The 15,607-nt window shown below is 53.0% G+C and overlaps 1 protein-coding gene across 1 annotated transcript in view; it reads right to left on the bottom strand.

Annotated features, from left to right (window-relative positions):
• Positions 1 to 15,607, bottom strand: part of Prex1 (phosphatidylinositol-3,4,5-trisphosphate dependent Rac exchange factor 1) — a 150,869-nt gene that overhangs the window by 62,398 nt on the left and 72,864 nt on the right. The window contains exons 4-5 of the mRNA XM_032904775.1: positions 12,384 to 12,488; positions 7,921 to 8,022 (exon numbers count right to left, since the gene is read on the bottom strand). Of these exons, the coding sequence (XP_032760666.1) occupies positions 7,921 to 8,022; positions 12,384 to 12,488 (207 nt within the window). The remainder of the gene's footprint in view (positions 1 to 7,920; positions 8,023 to 12,383; positions 12,489 to 15,607) is intronic.

Raw genomic sequence — 15,607 nt, 5'->3', positions numbered from 1 at the left:
TCGGTTCTTGCTGTCTCTATACAGAGTAACGACAAGGGCTGTTCAGGTGGGGATCATGCAACGGCAGCAGCTCGGAGCACTGTACACACCAGCACCGGAACCAGCATAACCAAGCATTGCCATCCCAGTGAGGAAACTGAGGCACGATCGACAGAGCCTCTAGTCCGAGACCACGGACAGGAAGTGGGGCACGGTAGCTGCTAGCTACAGGTCTCCTCCTACTGTTCTTGTGAACTGTTTGGAAGAGGTCAGCCCTGGGCAAGGCGGGGCGGTGAGGGGTAGTGGGCCACCACACAAGCCAGGGTGTGAACCTCCCCAGCGTCGCTCTACCCCGTGTGGTTTCACAGGTGGCATGGGGTTCCAGGAAGGAAGGAAACAGGGCTTCTGCAAGCCACCTCGTGACTCTACCTCTTGCAATCACTTATACCAAGGTGATGTCCGCAGGTACGACTCTGGGCGACTCCATCCTGTCCCCAAAGTAGGGGTGGTCCTGCCACAGTACAGCCACAGAGTACAACGCAGGGCATGAGTTTCTGATGCCAGATCCAGCCAGGTAAGAAACAAAGGTCAGGTATGCTTGCTTGCTTGCCCGGTCTCATTGGGCTCCAACAAGGGCTTATGGGAAAACATGACGAGAATGACTGGAGGGCAGATGTGCCATCCCAGCCACCAGTCCTGACCCTCTCCTGGGCTACGGGTCCCAGGCTACGGGTTGGGGACTCAGAGGGATAAGCCCTCTTCTCCCTGAGGAAGTAAGCCCAAGGCCGCTGGTGCCTGATGGGGGAGTCACCTGAGGTAAGGGCCCACTGAGCCGGAAAGTTCTGGGAAGCACAGCTGGAGACACCAGCCTGGGCGGCCCCGGATAACATTTTTTTGGCTGAAATGGGCCTGAGTCCTGGCTGTTTTCCACTCTTTTCTGGAAAAGCAAGTTTAAGTTAGGTTTCCCAGGTGTGGAGGTGGCTAACGATATAGGATGATAAATTAGGTTTTCAGTCACCAGTGGAATGTATCCATCAAACTAGCATAAAGACAACATTGGGCTTGTTACTGGGAAATTCGATGAAACCCATCACTTCCTGTACCCTGGCCTTGTCAGATGCCTGAAAGTCAACACAAGGCTAGGAGGCCATGCCAGCCTCTCCACAGAGAAAAGGGGGGCCTAGAAAGGAAGGGGTGACAACCACAAGCTAGACCAAACAGAGCAACACCCCTACTTTCTGAGGCTGAGTATAGATTGGGCTTCCTATGCAAGTTCTGCTCATAAAGGCCGCCGCACCAGGCTTCTCTACCTAGCTCAGAGGACGCAGTCCTGTTCTAGTGTCCCCTCTAGTAATGCTGAGGATAACAGTGCAGTACAAGCGGAGAGAAAGGTGTGCGGTTTGGATGAGAACACCCCCCCCCCCATTTGACTGATGTGCTTGAATGCTTAGTTACCAGGAAGCAGAACTGTTTGGGAAGAATTAGGAGGTGTGGCCTTGGGGGAGATGTATGTGTCCATGTGGGTCGGGCTTTGCGGTTGTAAAAAGTCTGCTGCAGGCTCTCCCCCACCGCTCAGCCTTCTCTCTCTGACTGTTACCCTGAATCAGGATGTGAAGCTCTCAGCTACTTCTCCAAGTTGGCCACCGCACTTTCCACCGTGCTGATGAGCTAACCCTCAGAAGCTGGGAGCAAGCCTCCCCCCACCCCGTTAATGCTTTCTTTCATAATTTGCCTTGGCTACAGTGTCTGTTCATAGCAATAGAACAGTGACTAAGACAAAGGGGATCACTCAAGAAAAATGGGGGGGCTGGGGAAGTGGCTCAGTTATACACGTGAGGACCTATGTAAGCTTGGATCCTTAGCCTTGTGTAACAAAGGCAGAGATGGCGTGGTGATGTGAGCCTGTATTCCCAGCACTCGGGAGGCAGAGGCAGGCAAATCTATGAGTTTGAGGCCAGCCTGGTCTACAAAATAAAAATGGGGATCAATAGATGAAGACATTCAATATTGACCTCTAATCTCCATGTACATGCACGTGAATACATACATGCACACCTCTACACTCCAGAGTATATAACAGACATACACACACACACACACACACATACCATACACACACCATACACACACAACATACACACAACATACACTCATATACAATATACACACAACATACACACGTACAACATACACACACAACATACACACAACATACACACACAACATACACAACATACACACACAACATACACAACATACACACACAACATACACACAGAACATACACACACACACACACACACACACACACACACACACCCAACATACATACACGCCAAAGAAAGAAAAATGAAGTAAGAAAACAGGAAGCGAAAACTTGTACCAGAACTTGAAAAGATGTCTACCACAGCAGAGAAAGCGAACTCCATGCAAATATCTTGAGCAATTCTACCCTGTGTGGATCCAAGGACCCAAGTCTCCAAGAGGAGCAGAGAGAGAAAAATGGTGATGTCTTGCAGACTTGCAGCTCCTGGGCCCGCTGGTGCAGGAGCAAGGGGTGTTGGCTGCTCGGGTCCAATGGGGAGGACTCTGCCCAGTGCAAACACAGCTGGACTTTCCCAGCGTCCTCCCAAGCCATCCTCCTGTGGCCAGCTGTGGCTTTGCCTGTGCAGGCCTGGGTCTTCTCCTGACAGTGACCACTGGTGGGGTGCAGGGTGGCTACCCCTTAGTAGGATCAGCTGTGCCAAGATCCATGCTGCCCTAACTCATGCTGGAGGGTGGGGAGCTGCTGTACATGTGGCCCGGGTCTGTGATGCATGGTCAGGAGATCTCCACAACCCTCAGAGAACTAGAGTGCCAGCCTCCCAAGGAAGCCACCACAAGGGTGACACCCCAGGCTCTACAGAGATGACAACAGGAAAACTGCAGATACTTAGGACACTCCCTTGGACAGCTGCAGCAGGAGAAGGGGGACTGAGCCCCAACACCAGCAAGCAAACCATCCTAGAGATGGACTGGAAGAAACAGCAACAAGGGGATGGATGGACAGGACAGAACAGCACCAGCTACTCAGGGGGCTGAGGAGGAAGAAGGGTGGAGAGTTCAAGGCCAACCTGGGCAACTTTACTAAGACCCTGTCTCAAAGTAAAAGAGGGTAAGGTGTAGCTCGACAATCCGGTGTTTATCTAGGATATGACAGGCCTTGGGTGCCGTTCCCAGGAAAGACAGAGAGGCAGAGAGAGACATATATACAGACGGACAGAGTTCACAGCAATCTATACAATAAACAGAAGCAACTGAGCTGGGGTAATGCTATCATGTCAGACTGCAAACATGGCCTTCCCAGTGCTTCTAGAAGCTTCTTAAACCGAAGGACAAAGACAGCTCAACCGTACGAGGGTGAGACGCAGGCCAGAATAAGTGTGTGGTTGATCAGGGTTGAAGCAGACCTGTGTCAATCAAAATAGCTCGTGTCATGAAGGATCTTAGAGGTCCCTCTACTCATTCTTTATCCGGCCACGTAGAATAACCATAACTAACACACTACCAACACTAGGAAACTGAGGCACAGAGCTTCAGTCACGTCTCAAAGAGATACCCAGCAGGAGCTGGGAAGAAATAAAAATCCCACACCAGCCTCCTCCATGACAGCATCAGAGAATACTCCCCAGGTGAGTTTGTGGCACTTAAGTGTCAGCACAAGTCCCTCCCCTCAAACTGTTCAATCCACACAGAGAATCAGGGTGGTAAGCACCATCCCCACTGGGGAAGCAAACACAGCAAACTCCCTGGTCACAAGGCTAAAGGAAGGCAGAAGCAGAATGAAGCAGGACCCTGGAAAGGGTGATCTGGGCACACCCCAGGGAAGGTGCTATAAGAGAACACAGGGAGATGCTTTCAGTGTAGGAGGGCCAGGGGTTAAGGCAGACAGCAGAGGCTGGAGCTGGTGCAGCCTAGGGCAAGGCAGAGGGCAGAACTAGTAAGCAGCCAACCCTTGGCAGGCTCCACAGGGAGCCAACAGGGCTTCTTCCCCAACTGGAATGGAGGGAGGAAGAGTTGGGAGACATGGATAACCCAAGGTTTGGCCTGAGAAACCACCAGGATGAAGTGGTTGATTCCTGGAATGGAGAAGGGAGGTAGGATAGGAGGAGAGCCATTCTGGGGAAGATGAGAGCCAGCATGCAGGGAAACGGGGGTGTTAAGAGCTGTGGAAGGTCAGAGCAGTGTTGCTCCTAAATGCCCACCAGACAATGAATGGACAGTAAGGCATAGCCCCGCTCACGGGGGAGTACTATTCAGTCATGAAAAGGGAAGGCGTATGAACCCAGACTATAACGTGAAGTACGTCATACCAAGTGGAAAATGCCAGACACACAGGGATAAGGTCTGTGACCAAGATCCTTGTAGACCCCCCAGTGGGAGATGCAAGGCCCAGGTTGGAGTCTGTTAGACCACCTGTAGATCCAAGGCTGTATCAGAGCCACGGCAAGGGCCAGGTTCCATCGGCAGACAATCAAAAGGTCCAGCATCAGCAAGGGTTCCCATTAGGGACCTGCTTGCTACATAGCAAGACATCACCCCAACTCTGGATCGTCTCCTTGGAAACCCTGATGGAAAACTCAATAACGCTTGAAAATGCCAACTGTCTATCCTGAGCCCGGGCTGAAGAGCCAAAATAGAATGTTCCGGCTATTCTTAGGCAGTGTTCAAGTTCAGCTTTTGGGGCTGTTCCCAAAAGGCTTTCACTCTTGCCTACTCCCTCCCTACCCCGGGCTCCCCAACCCTGCAGCCTGTCCCACTGGGAGTTCAGTGGGAACAAGGAGCCTCTTAGAACGGGGGACATCTGCGGGTACATGTTTGCAGGGCTGAGGGGACAGGCTGGGGTTGGAGTCAGCTGCTGTGCTCACAAGGTCATCTTTTAGAATGCCCTGGAAACTGTGAGCAGAGGAGGCCCCCCACGAGGGTGTAAAAGGCCCTCGGCCCTGCTGCTCACTGATACAAATGTTCCAGGGGTAGGTGCCAAGGCCGGGACACTGAGCAGTTGTCTGTCACAGAGCACACATGTTCCCGGAGGAATCTTAGGCCCTGATGGCTGGTCCCCAGCAGCCTCCAGGCTCCCGATACATGCAGCAGCAGGAGGAGAGAGCAGCAGCGTGCACAGCTGTCAAGAGGGCAAAGCCAGACCTCCGCCACTTCCTGTGGGTGCTTCCTGCAGTAGCAGCCAGTGGTTTGCCCCAGCTGCCTCCACCTTCCTGGGGCAAGAGCCGTGTGGGACTAAACCCCAGGCTCTAGAGAAAGAAGGACAGGCCTCAGGTCCGCCAAGCTCCGAGGCCACACAGGTCTTCCCACACGGGTTATTGACACAAAACCTGCTTCTCTGCAAGCTCCTGTGACCCCAGACTTGGTCAAGACTCAGAAACCTGCTTGGCTCAGCTCTTAGGGCTGCAAGTAAGGGTTTTTCCTCAAGGGTCAAATGTTCAAGGCTTAGAACCCAGAAGAGCCATGAAAGCCATCAGTGTTCTCAGGCCTCATTTAGGGAACTGACGAGGCCTACAGACTTCACCCCCAAGCATGGGGCCAACTGAGCTCCCAAGGATGCTTCTTCAACAGATGGACGACTTCAGAGCCGGGGTAAGTGAGGTTCTAGAACGAGACTGGTCGGCAGCAGCTCATGGGCTCTGGGGCGGCCATTTTCTTCCCCTCTCTGTGTCCTGAAGGCCTCGTCTGCCCTCCTGTCCACGCTGCACAGGGTGTGCACTCACTTCATAACAAACCCAGAAGCCCTACTGTTACACCTTCTGCACCTCAAAGGAGAAACGGAGGCATAAGGAGTGGCATGACTTACTCAAGGGCTGGGGCTAATAAGCTGCACAGCTGTGACTCAGACACGGGCAGCCATGGACTTCAAAACCTAGCACTAACCACTGAGCTGCCTGACAGGGCCAGAGAGCGCACAGCCAGGCTTGCCAGCAGCACCAGATCCTCCTGTTAACTTTGGTTTGCCTTGCAGGTAGGGGGTTTGGGATCCCCCTCTCTGTTTCAAAGCTTTGCAAAAGCACAAGCCCCTCCCCGGTTCTCAGCTCACGAGTTACAAGAGCAAACCACTTGCTGGATTTGGCCCTGGTCTCACCAATCTTTCTGGAAACCCCACAGCATGAGTCTGCCTGAGAACTAGGAACTAGTGTGAATGCAAAACAAAAGAGGAGGGAACAGGCGAGGGTCACCGCCTCCAAGGAATAGCTCAGATAGCTCGGGCTCCACAGCCAGACCAACCTGCAGCTCCTGACTGCCCACCACCCGTGCACTCATTGAAACCACAGGAGGATGCAGCTGAGCTTCCCCCGGACTCCCTCAAAGGTCCAAATGGCCATGGCTGAAGGAGGCACAGGGAGAGCTAAGCCCCATGCCCACAGTTTCTTGTGTTAGTACAGTATCCTGAGAGAGGTGGAGAGATGGCTCAGTCCTGCTGTGCAAGCAAAAGGATCTAAACTCGGGATCTGAGTTCTACCCTCGGCACTCACATAAAGGCCATGTGTGGTGACACTCGGCGGGAATCACAATGCTGGGGAAAAAGAGACAGGAAGACAGGTTCCTGGAGCTCGAAAGCCAGCCAGTCTAGCACAACAGGGAGCCCAAGGTCCCTCTAAGGTGCTCTATCTCAAATGCAGATACATGGCTCCTTAAGGACTATACCCAAGTTTAGCCTCCAGTGTCCACGAATACATACTCTAACACACACCCACAAGAACCATGACCCCAGCAGTGCTGACAGCTCCAGGATCCTGTCAGCTCAGACACTCAGTCATCCACCTTCTCCAGCACAAACTGAAGGTCAAGGTTTGACTCATCACCTTCCTTACCCTCCCTCCAGTTCATGGAACAAAGACAGAGGTCGTCCTGTGAGCAGGTTCCTGCATGAGCATGAACGGTCAGTTGGATTAGCCTGCAAGCAGGAAACCCAAGAGCCAGCTATCATCAGACAGGCCCCGGCCGGACAGAGTCAGGGTTGGCACCGGCCAACAGCCATCATTTGTAAAGGCCCAGGAAAGCAGGACCAAGCAGCAGATGGGGACAGGACCATCCATGCAGCTCAGGACCTGCCCAACTGTCAATTCTGAGGCTGAGGATGAAGCAGTCAAGGGTTGGATCTGCCCTGGACCGCTCAGCCAAGACCAGGCCACAATGGCTAGCAGGGAAGGTGACAGCAGGTGCACGGACGGCTATGCCAAGTCATTCCATGCCCCCCTAAAAGAGCCCAGGCTTTGGTGCCAGCCTGTCTGTCCCTCCTTGGGGCTGTGGCATGTGGGTTTCAGTAACTGGCTTAAGGTTCAAGTCTGAGTAAAAAGTAATTGGTTCAGGAGCAGAGCACCTGACCCAGATCTCAGCCAATCAGAACACAGCCCTGCTTTGGACCCTGTCATTGGAGTAGAGCAGAATGTGGGGGTCCATCTCAGCCAATCAGAGCATAGCATTACCCAGTGGCTAATGACCAATTTAAGGGAAAAGCAATGGTCTAAGGAGGTTGGAAGATGATCAGAGTCTAAACCAAAGGTTCTTGTGATTGGCTAATGTCAAACCACGTGACTCGAACCCAAACTGTTTGGAATACACCATTCCTTAGCCACAGATGGCTGGCCACAGCCAGACTGACTCTCGGGCTGTCCGTCAGAACTCCAAGAGAGAAACTCACTGTCTCCTACTGACTTTAAACTTGACAGGGTGTGAGTCCAGATGCCTACAGCCATCTGCTGCCTCGTTGGAGATGAAGTTGGTTGTGGAAGCCCAGAGAACACAGAAAGAGGCAGGAGCTGGTCCAGCCTGGCCCAGGGCCAGCTCTGCCACTAGACGCCACAGCTCCTAAAAACTAACAGCTTCTCTTGTCAGTGGCAGCCTGACAGAGCCCGCCACATTTGCCTGGGGACAGGTCCAAGGGGGTCTCACCTTGAGCAGGAGTGGGTACTTGCAGATCCTCTGGATGGGGGACAGCAGGTAGCCCTCCAGAGGGATGTCCGTGGTCTTCCGGCCTCCCAGAAGCATGCAGTTCTACAAAGAGACATGAGACCATCATTAATAGAATCAAATAATGACATGGGAGCATGGGACCTCTCAGAACACAGTGCAGATAAGTGTGCAGGAGAAGCTCGGTGACCCTAAGAGAGGGACAAATTCTAGGACCTCTGCAGAGGTCTTTATGGGGCCACATGCCATGGCCTGGGGCCTGATCTCATCCGTACCACAGTCAGTGCTGCTGCTCGGGGTCACCCCACGCACGGTACGTCAGCAGTTAAGACAGACCATAGAACTGCAAGTCCAAAAACATTGACTATGAGGATTTTTACAATTTCACCATTCTGGTCTAGAGAAATCACACACACACACACACACACACACACACACACACACACACACACACAGTCAAACCGCTGACCAAACCTGAGAAGCCCTAAATAGCCAGCCATCTGCTTGAGAGGGAAAGCATCTGTATTTCTGCCTAAATTGATTTGTAGCAGATTCATACAACAGCACCCAAACATCAGGGAACATGGCAGAACCAGGACCACATGCAGTAATACAGATAACCCCCAAACCTACGTAACAAGAAAGACAAACAGAAAGTTATGTACAGGACAACCCCATTCATGTTTTTTAAGGCATGAAAAAGAGACCCAACTGTTGTCTGGTTTTTGTTGTTTTGTTAGTTTTATTTTCATGTGTGTACATGTTTGCCTGCATGAATATTCCATGTGGATGCCCCTGGAGGTCTGAAAAGAGCCTCAGATTCCCCTGGACCCAGAGTCACGGGCAGTTGAAAGCCCCTAACGCTGGTCCTCCGGGAGACCAGTATGAACTCTGAACTGTGCCTCCATCCCAAAACGGCAATGTATGAAACAAAAAGCAGGATTAAGATGAGACACCCCAGATTCCGACAGGCTCGGGACTGAGAATCTTACCTCTGAAGCGAGGTTATGGTGGTGGCCTGGGAATGCCTATAAACTGGTAGAGTCCAGAACTCTACAACGCTCAGCAGAGCTCCTGTACACCCAGCTCAGTCCAGACTGATCCACCCACGACCACTACCAGCAGCAGTGGCCCTGCCTCCAAGCAGCACCCTTGGCCTCTGCTCATCCTGGGCCCAGCCCACAAAGCCTTCTCCTGCCCCAGCATGTGACAACCAGAGCCTGACCTCCAACCAGCCAAGAACTGGAAACTGTTACTATTTCAGTTCACACAGTTCAGGCGCTGGAGTTTGGGGTGTCCAGTCCTTAACTTCAGAACTAGTAAACCACAGATGGGGGGTTACGGGGGTGCATGCTCCGGCACGTGTGTACGGAGGTCAGAGGCCAATGTCAAGTAGTTGTCTTGTGTTGTGTTTACTTATTGATTTTTGAGACAGATTCTCCCTATGTGGCCCTGGCTGTCCTGGAACTCACTATGTACACCAGGCTGGCCTTGAACTCAGAGATCTGACTGCTTCTGCCTCTGCCTCTGCCTCTGCCTCTCTGCCTCTCTACACCTGCCCCTGCCCCTGCCCCTGCCTCTGCCCCTGCTCTGCCCCTGCCTCTGCCCCCTAAGAAACAGGAACCCCCTCCTATGGTTTGCCATGATCCCAGCATGGTTAGAGGCACAGGCACACAGCCTCTAACTAGTGTGCCTACCGTCTCCCATTTCCCATGGGGAAACCATGCACCCTGAGTTGGCCTGAGGACCAGGGAAGCCCAAGCGCCCTTTAGACATCACCACAGGCTCCCTTCTCTGAAAAGCGCGATTTTTGCACCCTGGATCCCAGCTGTGGCTGCCCACACATCCTCAGCCTCTGCATCTGTCCCTGGCATGGCCGAGGGGTCCCGTGCAGCAGCTGGGTGATGCCAGACCCCACACTGCACACACTCAGGCCTTTGTCCTCACCCCAACTGCCTGGGTGAAGTCAGCTCCAAGCAAAGGAGACCAGAGAGCTGAGGATGAGGACTTTCCGGAAGCCCTCAGTTTCAAACGGGATGGCTGCAGCCACCGCCTGTCCCAGTACTCCAAGACCCACATTTTGTCTTGCTTTTCCTTTTCTTCTTTGAAACAGGGTCTCAGGTATGCCAGGCTAGCTGGGAACTCACTGTCAGGAAAGGGTGACTTTGAACATTCTAATCCTCCTGCCTCCACCTCCTGAATCCTGGGATTATAGGCATACAACAGTATGCCCAGTGTCTTTGGTGCTACATAGGGAACTCAGGGTTGAATGCTTTCTGGGCAAGGACTCTCCTGACTAGGCTACATCCCCGGCCCTCTTTTTACTTTCATTTGAAAGAAAAGCAAGCAAACACTCTCCTGACTCTTCCAGGCCCAGAGAATTCCTCAAAACCCTGTTGACACATGACCCTCAGATGAGTGTCATCCCATGGCCGCCCTAGCCTTCTGTTCTACCCACGCTCACTTCCTGGGTGTAGATCACACTTAGACCCACGCCTTTAGAGAGCACCTTTGACTGAAGAGACTCCAGTTCCCTCCTCCAGCACTGCTCCTTCCCTGAACCCCAGGCTCCAGGCTGCCCTGATGCCTTGCCTTTCTCCCACAAGGCCATTCCTACTCACTTGGCCTGCCTGCTCCCTCGCCGTCTGAGGACAAACTACTCCAGTCGGCCGATTGACGGAGCCCTGTGATACTTTGAATTGTCAACTCGGCACATCCTAGAATCACCTGAGGAGACTGTCTAGATCAGAACAGCGTGGGGACACGTCTGTGGGGGATTGTCTTGGCTTTGCTAATTGATGTGGAAAGACCCAGCCCAGGGTGGGCACACCACTCCCTGGATTGTGCCCCGGACTGTATGAGAGTGTATATACGCATGCGTCCTGCCGTCCTCAGTGCCCTGTGTTGTTCAGGGAGCTTAAAGCTACATAACATACATTTTAGGTGTGCCTGGACCACCTCCACGAGGACAGGGACATCTGCCCTGTCCACTACTGTACCTACCCAATACCGAGCCTCTCAGGATAACAGGCTCCCCACACAGAGCCACCGACCGGGTTCATGAGCTGACCGTTTAATAGACACAGAAACATAGGAAGCCAAAGTCCCCCAAGATCTTCCGCAAGTGAACAGCCATCTCAGAGAGCCAGCCTGTCTGTTCCCAGCACAGTCACCTCCCGTGGCATCCATGACAGCTCTTTTGCAGGTGGCCAGAAGCTGTGAGATGCCAACAAGGAGGGAGACAGATGGTACACGTACAACACCCCACACTCCTCCCTGTCTACACAGCCCCCGGGCAGCTGCTGCCGGAGTGTGACAGCCTGGCCCACCAGAAAAGCTGCGTGAGAAGGAAGTGGAGGACTCTTCCCTTACAATGCCCTCCTCATTTCCCTGGCTCCTTCCTGCCCCCACACCCCCAGGACCCCAGCAGAGGCCAAGGGTGGATCCTGGGCAGCAGAGAATAGAGAACAGTGTTGCTTTAAGGCAGAGACCAGGCAGAGGGACCTCCTTGTCTCTGTGTTCTGCCCAGACTGTTTTATGAACACAAGAACAAGGAGCAAAGTTCGAAGGTCGGGACGGCAGGAGTAAGGGAGGAGACTGGCCACGAAGGCTTGATGGAATGGAGACAAGAATGGAGAAAGGCTTGGCCGGTTCGCCTCCCTCGGATGCTCACTGGCCCTGGAGGCAGTACGAACGTGCCAGAGAGGGAACCCCGGGCGACGTTGGCATCAAAGGCCTGGGGACGTTTGGCAGGAGGCTGTGCAGAAGGGATGCTGGCTCGGGGGGTGGAGGGTGGGGAGCCCTGTGGTGCAGGTTAGATGCCTGTGAGCTCGGCTAAAGCTCCTCGGCTGCACCCCTGAACCGTTCCACCCCATGCGCTGAGATCCATCTCCATGGGAAAATGGCAACATGGAGCATGGAGTGGGGTGTCCCCAGCCAAATGAGCTCAAAGGTCAGAGTTCAGGATGGATGCCCTGACAAGCTCTCTTTCCAAGCACAGGTCCTGAGAGGCATTTGGCATCAGGGAGTCCTCAAATCTACTGTTGATAAAAGGATGGGGGCAGTATCCTAACGTCGTCTTAGACAATAAAGCCTACATTCTACCAAGCACTGTGGCACGTATCTGTCACCCCGACACCACGGAGGCTGAGGCAGGAATTATCCCAGTGTGGGCTACAGAATCAGGTAAGTCTCAGTAAGTGGGAGGCGGGGCAGGCGAGCTGGCTCAGCCGGTGGAGGGCTTGGCGTGCCAGCCTGAGGACCCGAGTTCCATCCTCAGAATCCACTTTGATCCCTTACCTTTACTTTGCCAGAAGCTGGACGCTGACTCTAGGCTGGCCACTGCTTGCTTTTGTAAATAGCCCAGGGGGATCTCCAGATGGGAACTAGGCGAGCAGCTCAGGTGGGCTGGAGGTGAACAGAGTGGGTAAGGGCGGGGCACTCACCAGGAGGAAGGCGCGTGCGGCAGGGACCTTGTTGAGCTCCACCAACAGGCGCAGGGCCTTCTCGTGGTTACTGCAGTACTCCTCATACACACAGAACTTGTCCTTCTGCAAGACAAGAGCAGGGCTGTGAGGTGATACAGGACACAGCCCGAGGGAGGCGGGGGCAGGCACATGGGGCTCCCCGGGGTCTTGCACGGGATACAGGCTCAGGCCTGGAGATGAAGTGGTTCAGAAACTCTAACTTGCTTCAGGACCGCGGTCCATTTGTTTCTGACAGCCTGCGTGACCTTCTGGGAATAGGGAGAAGCACATTTAGGACATGCACTGAGCGAGGGGACCCAGACCTGGACACCAGCTCTGCATTCCCTGCTGTGAATCTGAGCTCCTCACAGGAGCCCCAATATCTCAGTGTCCCCAATAGTGAGGTGGTAAATGTCAGGAACTTATTGCAACAGGAGACTACCTCTGTTGACCTCTAGGTGACTCTGAACCCAAAACTGGACTCCTTCCAGCCCAGAGGTCACCTGAAGGTCACCAGGTCCCTACCCATCAGTCACATTTCAGACCTGGACAGAACAGACCACTCTCGGCAGCAAGTTAAGCAGTCCCTATTCCAAAGGGTCCCAGAATCAGTAAAACCCCAAACCAGGATGTCCTGAGGAGGCCCCTCAGGGATGGAGGCCTGCATAGCCCAGACCTCAGATGGAGGATAGACCAGAGACCCCAGGAAACTCAGGAAGGAAGAAGTGGGTGTGGAGGGCAAGCTGCTCATCCTGTGTCTAAAGCGGCTCTGAGGTCCATGCTTCCTAAAGAGGGTACAGGAAAGAGGAAGCCAGAGGAAGAAGATGGGGGAGGGAGACAAAAGGAGCAAGAGGGGGACTGTTTCCTCCACAGGCGCCTGGGAGGGAAACAGAAAAGGGAAATGAAGGAAGGATGGGGGTTTCCAACAGAAGTCCCAACCTGCCACACTCACGCTGCACCCCACAGATCTGAGTGCACATCCTGAGGGACGGCACCCATGGCTGGCGAGTGGTAACGGCCACATCAAGTATGGCCAAGCACTGGGTTAAGATCATTGTGCTCGGTTGGGGATTTAGCTCAGTGGTAGGGCGCTTGCCTAGCAAGCGCAAGGCCCTGGGTTCGGTCCCCAACTCCAAAAAAAAAAAAAAAAAAAAAAAAAAAAGATCATTGTGCTCTCCGATGGGTGTGGACAGTCACTCTCCACCAGAACCTCACAAGGTCCATACTGACCCAACTGCCCAAAAAGCAAAGAAAAAACTCTCATCTCACAGCTCCTGGTGGGACAGACTAGGACCCTTTGCCAATGCCCTCTAAAGGTCATGGCATGACAAGGATGGCAGCTGGGGGCGATCAATGCCTACGGTAGAAGGCTCAAACCACAAATTCACGGGCTAAGCTCCGAGGGACCCTGGGGCATCATGAGGTACAGTTAGCACAATGAGCAGCTGAGACCCTGACCAGGGAGCTCTGCTTCCCTAAACCTTGGTTTCTAGGAATAACAGGTCCCTGAGACCTGTGTGAGCAGAGGGAAACAGCCTGGCACACGGTATACACTGCAGGGCCCTCGGGTACCCTCCAAGAAGAAGCCACAAACACACACACACACACACACACACACACACACACACACACACACACACACAAAGAAAAAAAACAAAAAACACAAAAACAAGCAATAAACACACACTGGTGGGAAAGTACCAACATTAAAAAAAAAAAAAAATCCCGCCATGATTACCCAGCATGCACACATACATACACCATGGGGTGAACCCCAACCATCTGGACATTACAACAGTCAAGCTACACACTCGAAGCACCTACTGGGCACAGAACCACATGGATTTCAGGGGACCCAACCTCTACCTGCAACCTATGCAGCCCATTGAGAAGCAGGGGTCGGGGAGGTTTAATGCGAAATGTTCCCCCATAGGATCGTATGTTTAAATGCTTGGTCTCTGGCTGGTGTATTTGGACACTGTGGAACCTTTAAAAGGCAGAGTCTGGCCAGAGGAATCAAGTGGCCGGGGGTGGGGGGGACGACTTGTTGCCTATAACCCCCCAGGCAGAGCTCTGCTTCCTGATCTACAAAGCACTTCTCACCAACGGTGGGCCTCTCCCCCTGACAGTGAACCAAAATAAAAGTTTCTCCTTAAATTGCTTTCCTCTGGTCATCTCTCGGCACTGTGAAAAGTTGCCAGTAGGCAGCCAATCAGAGAGCTCCCTGTCCTAGCAACGGTGGCCAACAGAGCCCTGAAGAAGGTGTGGTGTTCTGGGAGAGAGAGATAGGTTACCCCAACCATTGTAAGAGATATACCTGTGTACTGCCACCACTACCCTCTAAGAATGAAAACAACATTTGAGAAACAGACAGGGGACAGAGAAAAATGATCCTAAAAATGTCATAGGAACACCTGGATCTAGTCACACCCGAATCCAATGCATACCTCAGAAGTGCCACTCTCAGGCACCAATGAAAGGTGCTTTCCTCACTGAAGCTGAGCTATGGCTTTTGTTGTGACAATAAAGATCTTCTTGAACAGTCCTGTTCTCTGTGTGTGTGTGTGTGTGTGTGTGTGTGTGTGTGTGTGTGTGGTGGAGGGTGTGTGTATGTGTGGTGTGAGGTGTATGAGTTATACATGTGTGTGAGGTGTGTGTATGTGTGGTGTGTGAGGTGTGTGTGTGTGTGTGTGTGTGTGTGTGTGTGTGTGCGTGCGCGCGCGCATGCGTGTGCTTCATTCTCTGTGTAGCACATGAGGGCCACACTGCATCTGGAGAGGCCAGAAGACAGCATCAGATCCCCTAAAGCTGAAACTACAGGTGGCTGTGAGCTGCTGACTGGGTGCAACCAGTCATAGTCTAAGAAGAAAATGCAAAGCACAAGGCTCAAATATAATGAAGTAACACCTCCCTCTCTACCTCCACCTACACCACAAGGAGCCAGGCCAGAAGACAAGGAAAGGTCTGGCTCTTCCCACATGCCAACCCCAGCCAATGGCAATGAAACTGGAGCTTGCTGGCAAGCACTCTCAGGACCCCTAAGGACTCAAGAGATAGAACACTGATTGATTAGTAATGTCTGCCACAGGTGCAGAGAGGGAAGCAAAGGACAGGATACTCTACCTCTGACGATCTACAAGGTCACCCCTGCCTCAACCTTCCAGAAGGGAAGGCCTCAAACTTTCTGCCTGGAGCAGCTAGGA

The sequence above is a fragment of the Rattus rattus genome, chromosome 5 (genome assembly GCF_011064425.1).
Source record: "Rattus rattus isolate New Zealand chromosome 5, Rrattus_CSIRO_v1, whole genome shotgun sequence".
In the NCBI taxonomy this organism is placed as follows: domain Eukaryota; kingdom Metazoa; phylum Chordata; class Mammalia; order Rodentia; family Muridae; genus Rattus; species Rattus rattus.
The sequence above is the reverse complement of the archived record's forward strand: the minus strand, read 5'-3'. Positions and strand labels throughout refer to the sequence as shown.